A 12,164-nucleotide genomic window follows, 5' to 3' on the forward strand; every position below is an offset into this window, starting at 1 on the left:
TTTTCTAAGTTTTACAGTTTTAGCTTTTATATTGGAGACTATCTGTCATCCATTTAAAATGATTTTTGCTTAGCATCATTTATTTAAAATAGCTCTCTACCCATTGGATTATGTTGGTGCCTTTGTCAAAAATCAAATAATTTTTTTTTGTGTAGGTGTATTTCTGTGCTGTCAATTATACCTATCTATTTTACTATCCTAAGTCAGTAGCAACTGTTTACATTACAGTAGTTTTATAGTGTGACTTGATGTCAGGTAATGTAAGTTCTCCAACTTTGTTCTTTTTAAAAATTTTCTTTGGATATGCTAGGTCCTTTGCCTTTACTTTCAGGATAATTCAAATTTTTAGTTAAAATAATGGTATTTCCATTATTATGAGTGAAATAGGCCATCTTTTCATATGTTTAAAGGATTTTTTTTTTCATGTAAATGGCTCATGTCCTTTGTTCATTTCTTTATTGGTTTCTTTTATCCCCTTGATTTTTATTTCCCTAATTATATATATGAATAGAATTCATCTTAACTGGTTTGGTGATTGTTTCTTTTTTCCTTTCTGGCTTGCAAGGAACTAGACTCTCCTGGTAAACAGTTTCACCCTCTGAGAAAAATCTGAACAACCCCATGCTCCTGAAAAAAATTGGATTGATTCACATTAAAGCAACAGAACAGCAGAACAAAATTTAACCAGGCTATATTTTGCCAGCACAGGCCCCAAAATGAACCAATACAAATTCTCAGATAAGCACTTTTAAAAATACCTTCCTGGCAGTCCTAAGATGGTGGAGGAATAGGATGGGGAGACCACTTTCTCCCACACAAATTCATCGAAAGAACATCTGAACACTGAGCAAATTCTACAAAAGAACTTCTGAATGCTGGCAGAGGACATCAGCCACCCAGAAAGGCAGCCCATTGTCTTTGAAAGGAGATGGAGAAGTCTTGAGGATACTGTAGGAATAAGACTGAAAACCAGAGGCAGGAGGCTTAAGTCCAAATCCTGAGAACACTAGAGAACTCCTGAATCCAGAGAACATTAATCGATAAGAGCTCATCAAAAGCCTCCATTCCTACACTGAAACCAAGCACCACCCAAGGGCCAACAAGTTCCAGAGCAAGACATACCACGCAAATTCTCCAGCAACACAGGAACATAGCCCTGAGCTTCAATATACAGGCTGCCCAAAGTCACACCAAACCCACTGACATCTCAGAACTCACTACTGGACACTTCATTGCACTCCAGAGAGAAGAAATCCAGCTCTACCCACCAGAACACCGACACAAGCTTCCCTAACCAGGAAACCTTGACCAGCCACCCGTTCAACCTCACCCACAGTGAGGAACCTCCACAATAAAGAGGAACCACAAACTGCCAGAATATGGAAAGGCCACCCCAAACAAAGCAATCTAAACAAGATGAAAAGGCAGAGAAATACCTAGCAGGTAAAGGAACAGGATAAATGCCCACCAAATCTACCTGATTAAGAATCTACCTGATAAAGAATTCCAAATAATGATGGTGAAAATGATCCAAAATCTTGAAAACAAAATGGAGTAACAGATAAATAGCCTGGAGACAAGGATTGAGAAGATGCAAGAAATGTTTAACAAGGTCCTAGAAGAAATAAAAAAGAGTCAATATAATGAATAATGCAATAAATGAGATCAAAAACACTCTGGAGGGAACCAACAGTAGAATAACAGAGGCAGAAGATAGGATAAGTGAGGTAGAAGATAGAATGGTAGAAATAAATGAAGAAAAGAGGAAAAAAGAAAAAAGAATTAAAAGAAATGAGGACAACCTCAGAGACATCTGGGATGATGTTAAATGCCGCAACCTTCGAATCATAGGAGTCCCAGAAGAAGAAGACAAAGAGAAAGACCATGACAAAATACTTCAGGAGATAATAGTTGAAAACTTACCTAAAATGGGGAAGGAAATAGGCACCCAAGTCCAAGAAACCCAGAGAGTCTCAAACAGGATAAACCCAAGGTGAAACACCCCAAGACACATATTAATCAAATTAACAAAGATCAAACACAAAAAACAAATATTAAAAGCAGCAAGGGAAAAACAACAAATAACACACAAGGGGATTCCCATAAGGATAACAGCTGATCTTTCAATAGAAACTCTTCAGGCCAGAAGCGAATGGCAGGACATATACTTAAAGTGATGAAAGAGAAAAACCTACAACCCAGATAACTGTACCCAGCAAGGATCTCATTCAAATATGAAGGAGAAATCAAAAGCTTTACAGACAAGCAAAAGCTGAGAGAATTTAGCACCACCAAACCAGCTCTTCAACAAATGCTAAAGGATCTTCTCTAGACAGGAAACATGGAGAGGGTGTATAAACTTGAACCCAAAACAACAAAGTAAATGGCAACAGGATCATACTTATCAATAATTATGTTAAATATAAATGGGTTGAATGCCCCAACCAAAAGACAAAGACTGGCTGAATGGATACAAAAACAAAACCCCTATATATGCTGTCTACAAGAGACTCACCTCAAAACAAGGGACACATACAGACTGAAAGTGAAGGGCTGGAGAAAGATATTTAACACAAATAGAGAACAAAAGAAAGCAGGAGTAGCAATACTCATATCAGATAAAATAGACTTTAAAATAAAGCCTGTGAAAAGAGACAAAAAAGGATACTACATAATGATCAAAGGATCAGTCCAAGAAGATATAACAATTATAAGTATATATGCACCCAACATAGGAGCATTGCAATATGTAAGGCAAATGATAACAAGTATGAAAGGGGAAATTAACAATAACACAATAATAGTGGGAGACTTTAATACCCCACCTACACCTATGGATAGATCAACTAAACAGAAAATTAACAAGGAAACACAAATTTTAAATGACACAATAGACCAGTTAGACCTAATTGCTATCTATAGGACATTTCACCCCAAAACAATGATTTTCACCTTTTTCTCAAGTGCACATGGAACCTTCTCCAGGATGGATCACATCCTGGGCCATAAATCTAACCTTGGTAAATTCAAAAAAATTGAAATCATTTCAAGCATCTTTTCTGATCACAATACAGTAAGTTCAGTTCAGTTCAGTCGCTCAGTCGTGTCCGACTCTGCGACCCCATGAATCGCAGCATGCCAGGCCTCCCTGTCTGTCACCAACTCCCGGAGTTCACCCAAACTCATGTCCATTGAGTGGGTGATGCCATCCAGCCATCTCATACTCCGTCGTCCCCTTCTCCTCCTGACCCCAATCCCTCCCAGCATCAGAGTCTTTTCCAATGAGTCAACTCTTCACATGAGGTGGCCAAAGTACTGGAGTTTCAGCTTTAGCATCATTCCTTCCAAAGAAATCCCAGGGTTGATCTCCTTCAGAATGGACTGGTTGGATCTGCTTGCAGTCCAAGGGACTCTCAAGAGTCTTCTCCAACACCACACTTCAAAAACATCAATTCTTCGGCACTCAGCCTTCTTCACAGTCCAACTCTCACATCCATACATGACTACTGGAAAAACCATAGCCATGACTAGACAGACCTTAGTCAGCAAAGTAATGTCTCTGCTTCTGAATACAGTAAGATTAGATGTCAATTACAGGAGAAAAACTATTAAAAATTCCAACATATGGAAGCTGAACAACATGCTGCAAATCACAGAAGAAATCAAAAAAGAAATCAAAATATGCATAGAAACAAATGAAAATGAAAACACAACAACCCAAAACCTATGGGACACTGTAAAAGCAGTGCTAAGGGGAAGGTTCATAGCAATACAGGTTTACCTCAAGAAACAAGAAAAAAAAGTCAAATAAATAACCTAACTCTACACCTAAAGCAACCAGAAATGGAAGAAATGAAGAACCCGAGGGTTAGTAGAAGGAAAGAAATCTTAAAAATTAGGGCAGAAATAAATGCAAAAGAACCAAAAGAGACCATAGCAAAATCAACAAAGCCAAAAGCTTGTTCTTTGAAAGGATAAATAAAATTGACAAATCATTAGCCAGACTCATCAAGGAACAAAGGGAGAAAAATCAAATCAACAAAATTAGAAGTGAAAATGGACAGATCACAACAGACAACACAGAAATACAAAGGATCATAAGAGACCACCATCAGCAACTATATGCCAATAAAATGGACAACTTGGAAGAAATGGACAAATTCTTAGAAAAGTGTAATTTTCCAAAACTGAACCAGGAAGAAATAGCATGGAAATTGAAACTCTAATCAGAAATCTTCCAGCAAACAAAAACCCAGGACCAGACGGCTCCACAGCTGAATTCTACCAAAAATTTAGAGAAGAGCTAACACCTATCCTACTCAAACTCTTCCAGAAAATTGCAGAGGAAGGTCAACTTCCAAATTCATTCTATGAGGCCACCATCATGCTAATACCAAAACCAGACAAGATGCCATAAAAAAAGAAAACTACAGGCCAGTATCACTGATGAACATAGATGCAGAAATCCTTAACAAAATTCTAGCAAACAGAATCCAAAAACATATTAAAAAGATTGTACATCATGACCAAGTGGGCTTTATCCCAGGGATGCAAGGATTCTTCAATATCCGCAAATCAATCAATGTAATACACATTAACAAATTGAAAGATAAAAGCCATATGATTAACTCAATATATGCAGAGAAAGCCTTTGATAAAATTCAACATCCACTTATGATAAAAACCCTCCAGAAAGCAGGAATAGAAGGAACATACCTCAACATAATAAAAGCTATATATGACAAACCCACAGCAAATATTATCCTCAATGGTGAAAAACTGAAAGCATTTCCCCTAAAGTCAGGAACAAGACAAGGGTACCCACTCTCACTACTACTATTCAACATAGTTTTGGAAGTTTTGGCCACAGTGGTAAGAGCAGAAAAATAAATAAAAGGAATCCAGATTGGAAAATAAGAAGTAAAACTCTCACTGTTTGCAGATGACATGATCCTCTACAAAGAAAACCCAAAAGACTCCACCAGAAAATTACTAGAGCTAATCAGTGAATATAGTAAAGTTGCAGGATATAAAATTAGCACACACAAATCCCTTGCATTCCTATACACTAACAATGAGAAAACAGAAATTAGGGAAACAAGCCCATTCACTATTGCAATGAAAAGAATAAAATACTTAGGAATATACCTACCTAAAGAAACAAAAGACCTATATATAGAAAACTATAAAACACTGGTGAACGAAATCAAAGAGGACACAGATAGATGGAGAAATATACCATGTTCATGGATTAGAAGAATCAATATAGTGAAAATGAGTATAACCCAAAGCAATCTATAGATTCAATGCAATCCCTATCAAGCTACCAATGGTATTTTTCAGAGAAGTAGAACAAATAATTTCATAATTTGTATGAAAATACAAAAAACCTTGAATAGCCAAAGCAATCTTGAGAAAGAAGAATGGAACTGGAGGAATCAACCTGCCTAACTTTAGGCTCTACTACAAAGCTACAGGTGTCAAAACAGTATGGTACTGGAACAAATACAGAAATATAGATCAATGGAACAAAATAGAAAGCCTAGAGATAAATCCACACACCTATGGACACCTTATCTTCCACAAAGGAGGCAAGAATATACAATGGATTAAAGACAATCTCTTTAACAAGTGGTGCTGGGAAAACTGGTCAACCACTTGTAAAAGAATGAAACTAGGACATTTTCTAACACCATACACAAAAATAAACTCAAAATGGATTAAAGATCTAAACTTAAGACCAGAAACTAACTATAAAACTCCTAAAGGAAAACATAGGCAAAACACTCTCTGACATAAATCACAGCAGGATCCTCTATGACCCACCTCCTTGAGTAATGTAAATAAAAGCAAAAATAAACAAATGAGACCTAATTAAACTTAAAAGCTTTTGCAAACAAAGGAAACTATAAGCAAGGTGAAAAGACAGCCTTCAGAATGGGAGAAAATAATAGCAAATGAAGCAACTGACAAAGAATTAATCTCCAAAATATACAAGCAACTCCTGCAGCTCAATTCCAACAAAATAAACGACCCTATCAATAGATGGACCAAAGAACTAAAGAGACATTTCTCCAAAGAAGACATACAAATGGCTAACAAACACATGACAAGATGCTCAACATCACTCATTATCAGAGAAATGCAAATCAAAACCACAATGAGGTACCATTTCATGCCAGTCAGGATGGCTGCTATCCAAAAGTCTACAAGCAATACATGCTGGAGAGGGTGTGGAGAAAAGGGAACCCTCTTACACTCTTGGTGAGAATGCAACAGTACAGCCACTATGGAGAACAGTGTGGAGATTCCTTAAAAAACTGGAAATAGAACTGCCATATGACCTAGCAATCCCACTGCTGGACATACACACCGAGGAAATCAGAATTGAAAGAGACATGTGTACCCCAGTATTCATCGTAGCACTGTTTATAATAGCCAGGACATAGAAGCAACCTAAATGTCCATTTTCAGACAAATGGATAAGAAAGCAGTGGTACATATACACAATGGAATATTACTCAGCCATTAAAAAGAACACAATTTGAATCAGTTCTAATGAGGTGGATGAAACTGGAGCCGATTATACAGAGTGAAGTAAGCCAGGAAGAAAAACACCAATACAGTATACTAACGCATATATATGGAATCTAGAAAGATGGTAACGATAACCCTATATGTGAGACAGCAGAAGAGACACAGATGTATAGAACAGTCTTTTGGACTCTGTGGGATAGGGCGAGGGTGGGATGTTTTGGGAGAATGGCATTGAAACATGTATATTATCATATGTGAAATGAATTGCTGTTCCAGGTTTGATGCATGAGACAGGGTGCTCGGGGCTGGTGCACTGGGATGACCCAGAGGGATGGAATGGGGAGGGAGGTGGGAGAGGGGTTCAGGATGGGGAACACATGTATACCCGTGGTGGATTCATGTCAATGTATGGCAAAACTACTACAATATTGTGAAGTAATTGGCCTCCAATTAAAATAGATAAATTTATATTAAAAAAAAAAACCTTCCTGTCTTTGAGTAGGCAGTTCTGGCCAGCTATTTAACTGTGATAGTCAAAGTTACAGGTAGTGTTTCCTATCACCTACCTCCCCAGGCTTAGACCTGTGACCCCAAAACTTACAGATTGAAACATTTCAAATGATAAGCTATGTGGCTAGCAATCTCTATATGGAAATTGCTCTCTCACTATACTTTGTTTATAATAACAGCCTTGAGACAGAGGTTGGGAAGAAAGAGGTTGAAGCCTAGTTTAAATATCAGCTCCCTATGAATCATTTGCCTAACCACTGAAGTATAGAATCCCCATATCCTACATAGGATTCATTCTCAAATATTAAAACTCAGTAAAGTTCCTAAGGTGCTAGAAAAAAAAAAAAAGAATTGGGAACTTTCTGCTATGTAATTCCTTTATTCCTCAAACATTTATTATGTTCTTATTGTATGCCTACTACTTTAATCACTTGAAACACAAAGGCATTGATTCTGTTCTTGAATATCTCAGAGATTGTTCTCTACTATAAAAAAAAAATCATAGAAGGCATTACCATGATCTTGGTTATCTCAATAGAAAGCTTTATGAGTATGTATCACTAATGTTTTGGACCAATAGACCACAGTCAAAACACAGCAAGCAGATCACAGTAAAAGTTCACCCACTAGATATATTTATACCAGTGATTGGGTATTAAAACTTAGGAGAAATTGATACAACATTTTCAAGGCAACATAGTGACCAATAATAAATTAGTAAGGCTAATATCCATCAGGAAAGAACTACATGAGGGAGAAAACGTGCTTAAGATTGACCATTGGAATCATTAAACGAAAATGAAAAGATGACTTTGGAAGCATTCAGTTTACCTTATGTGTTACTTTTGTTCAGGGCCTCTTCTAAGGTGCCTTGCGAAGCAATATAAGAGGTGACATTTGAACTGAATCTTTAAGGAAGGATGTTCCAGGTAGCAGAAATAACATGCAAAATATCATTGTGACAAATAGAATGGTGTGTTTGTAAATATTGAAATAAATAGAAAATAAAGTGTAATTTGCAGAAACAAATTTGTGCCATATTTGGAAATGAATAAAACATAATGTGCCTAATGTATTTGTGGAAAAAAATTAAAACTGTTACTAAGAACTTGATAAGTCTTCTGTGTGGATGGGAAGACATAGTCAATTCTCCCCACATTTGTCTGTCTATACATATACTGTCTGTCTATACAAATACGCATTTTCAATGAGAATTCAAGTAGGAATTTTTGGGCATGACGTAACTGATTCTGAAAGTTAATGTTCAGCAAACATAAGTTAAAACATACTACAAAATCATTGTAATTATAACTTTGTGACCCAATGCTAAAGACGAGTGACTCAGCTGTTGTTTTTAATATCTAAACTATATTTATTCCTTAAAGGTGACATTGGACCAAATGGACAACCTGGGCCAATGGGACCTCCTGGATTGCCAGGAACGGGTTTTCAGGGACCACCAGGGCCACCAGGAATTCCTGGACCAATAGGCCAACCTGGTAAGATTGGAGTAAATATGCATTTTGTAGCACATTTATGTAGAGGTTGGTTAGCCCCTCAATAAAGTGTAACCTGTGTAATAGTCTCACAGAAAGCAGATCTGAGAGTTAACATGTCCACGTATATAATTATGTAAAAGCAAAAGAACACAGATCACAGAAGAAGAGCTAATATTACCTGATACTTCCCCTCTCTGTTCATTTAAGATTGATCTATTAACAACAGTGCAGTTTAGCAATTGCAGTATGTTTCCATGGCTTATAATCGTTGAGCTAATCATACTGTTGGAATCTTAGGAACTTCTGGTGCTAATCATTTCAGACCTGAGTAGCTATATGGCATTAATAGAGCTTTGTCTGTGAAACCTCATAACATTTCTTAGCACAGGATTAAAAAAATCCTATTAAAAATATTTTTTTAGGCATCCTCAATTTTTTAAATAAGTGAGTTTAATTGAATTTTCTCTTCTTTTGCCCATAAATCAACATTTACTTTACAACTCATAAGCATGTTAAGGTTATGAGTTTTTTTAAGGTTTTTAAGATTTCTTTTTAATGTGAATACTCAAAAAAGATTTGTCAGCTTGCAGTGTCATAGAGAATAATATGATTCCTCTATGTTCATGTGAGAGTTTACAGATTCTGAACTATCTGGTGATATGAATTACTTTTATCTTAATCTAGGAAGATATAGTAAGGTTCACATGTGGGCCAAGATTTTGTTATTGCAAAGTACTATAATAATATGTGAAATTAAAGCAAATATGGAACATTTAGTCACTCCTTAATTCACATGAATACATTGGATGACTTAAATGCACCGTTCAGATATACAATTGTTGACTTTGAAGCAATGGAATATGTTTCTGACCTTAAATACCAATAGCTATTTTGTTAGTTGATTATGCTAAAAATCTAGAAACACTGATTAACAATATAAAAAGCCTGAAAAGTAAAGGTTATTTTTGCTTATGTCCTATTTTAAACATTTATTTTATGGCCCATTGTACCTATTTTTAAATGGCCCCTAACATGTCACTACTGATTTAGAAATAAAAAAGAAAACTTACGGTGTTGCTTTGAACCAACTGGTAAAGAGGCAGGTGCTTCAACATTAATGAGAAACCCTTCTGTGTAACTAGCATAGCAGAGGGATCTTGAGAAAAAAACAATTAATTTTTACGTTTGGTCATTATAGTCTTGGCCTGCTATTTCACAAAATGGCTAAAATGAATTTATGATTTCTGTTATGTTTTTTCATTTTGTTTCCCCCAAATTACATAAGGTTTCAGAAGCATTTTGAACTCTTAAATCACTGCTGAGCAAGAATAAAAAGAGATTATTAATACCAATTAATACCAATCTGAACAAAATAAAAATACATTTATTTGTGTTTTAATGCTTTTTAAAATTTAGCTAATATTCTACAATATTTTATTCATCTAATGTCCTCTCTAATTCATGGATATATAGGTATATTTATAAAGTCTATATAGGATGGGCAGGGGGAAAAGTAATGATGCTGAATTTAATCTCATCTCTTTCTTCTGTAAATATATATTTTGCCATACAATTGAAGATCTGAACTAATATGGTTCAACACATACATGAAGTTAACAGTGACTGCCACAAAAAATGTATTGAATACATTCTTATTAATATAGAAATATTCTCAAATCACATTTTTTTTAACCAGTGGATGACTATATTTTATATTTGATAATAGCAATGTATACTCACTTTTAAAGTAAATTTTACATGAATCACCAAAGCAGAATATTGTCTTCGTGCATTTCAAAAATACCATAATTTTTGTTTGTACATCTCAATAACAGGACTATCAGCAAGGCTACTACTAATATCTTGATACACCCTACTTATACTGCATGGCTGAAATTCTAAGTACTACCTATTTTTAAAATAAAAATCTTATTTAATATACTTTCTGTGTTTCATTTTGTAGTAGTAAACTTACTGCAAAGTATTCTATCTTGTCATTTCTCCAGAGATATATCCTTTTCAGGCTTTTCTTTTGACTCCAGTTTTCTGCTATTATTCAATTAAGCTTTACTATTTGTCACTCTTTTTTCCCAAAGCAGTCTGTACGGTTTAATGCATGTTTTTAACTTAAAGACTTGTTGAATATCAATTCCTCATTTGGCAATAGGTAAAAATGCCAAAGGACAAGGAGCAGAATGCTTTTCATCTTATGCCCTGGTAAGGTCCTTATTATTTGGTCTGGCCAATAGCTGGAAGATAATTGCTTTAGTGAATCTTTTTAGAGGTCAGTTAAATATACTCAATTCCATGTTCACAGGTAATACCCTAACCTGAGTCAAATGTGTTGTACACTTGTCCAGTCTCAGGAACACATGCATGGCTAAATGGGTTCAAACTTATCACCACTAATGTGAATCAAAGAAAAAAGGCATTAGTCATGTCATTTTCATAGATGGAGAGTACATTGTCATTTTCTAACTTTTTTGGCTATAAAACCCTTGGACTGTGTGTGTGTGTGTAACATTTTCACATATAATGCATGTTTTGGAGTTTTTTTCCATTAACTTGTTCCATTTGGCTGTCAATAAATTAAGAGCATTATACACCTCTAATGCACATTAATTCCTGTTATTGTATAAGATTCAGCAGAACATTTGAATTCATAATAACTTTCTTCATCCTGGATTTTACCGGATGCCAATTCCTGACAATAGTCATGGAAAAGATCTATGCTGTGAAAAATACAGCATGACATATGTTACTGTTATTACTAATAACAATGAAGAGATCTTAGCCTAGAACATGTAGTTTGCTTCATCATAGACATGCACTAATAATTATTGAGTTCTCTGTACCTAACCTGTAAGGGCTTCCCTGGTGGCTTAGTGGAACCCGCCTGACAATATGTGGGTTTGATCCCTGGATTGGGAAGATCCCCTGGAGGAGGAAATGGCAATCCACTCCAGTATTCTTGCCTGGGAAATCCTATGGACAGAAGAGCCTGGCGGACTGCAGTCCATGGGGTCGCAAGGAGCCGGACATGACTTAGGGTCTAAACAACAACCTAACCTGTTAGGGTACAAAATCCAGTTTAATTTTATATCTAACTAACCTTTAAGAGCTTGAATTCTGAAATGATCATTCAAAGCAGTATAAAGGTCAGAAATAAACAAGAGTGTACTGCTGATCTTCATCAAAAAGTATTTTTATGAAGTAAATATTTTATTCTATTGGCAAACATACTTATAGTATATGTTTATAAGCATCTGAGCAAATGCCTGAAACAAGTTTCTTTACTCATTACTAATATGTTAGTAGTGAATCAATGTCTAATAAATTCTATTTGTAGACTTTTTTTGTTCTAATCTTGACATGGTTAGTTTTGTTTCCTAACCTAATTAATCTTTTTGCAACTTGCTTCTGCTTGGGTGGTTCATCTTGCTGCTGAACTGTAACTTCCTGCCTCTTGAACTTCAGGTCTACCAGGTATTGTAGTTCTCACTCAAAGCCATATTTTTCTTTTTTAATATTGAGAATTTATTATATTAGAACAAATAGTAGAAAAAATCATCCAAATGTAATAGCATCATCATAAAAGATGCAAAAGATAGCACGTGA

At 35.5% G+C, this 12,164-nt stretch overlaps 1 protein-coding gene across 1 annotated transcript in view; it reads left to right on the forward strand.

Annotated features, from left to right (window-relative positions):
* The window catches only part of COL4A5 (collagen type IV alpha 5 chain), a 247,659-nt gene that overhangs the window by 184,094 nt on the left and 51,401 nt on the right, over window positions 1-12,164 (forward strand). The window contains exons 30-31 of the mRNA XM_052662831.1: window positions 8,433-8,546; window positions 12,024-12,032. Coding sequence (XP_052518791.1) covers window positions 8,433-8,546; window positions 12,024-12,032 — 123 coding nt within the window. The remainder of the gene's footprint in view (window positions 1-8,432; window positions 8,547-12,023; window positions 12,033-12,164) is intronic.

Source organism: Budorcas taxicolor, chromosome X, assembly GCF_023091745.1.
Source record: "Budorcas taxicolor isolate Tak-1 chromosome X, Takin1.1, whole genome shotgun sequence".
Lineage (NCBI taxonomy): Eukaryota > Metazoa > Chordata > Mammalia > Artiodactyla > Bovidae > Budorcas > Budorcas taxicolor.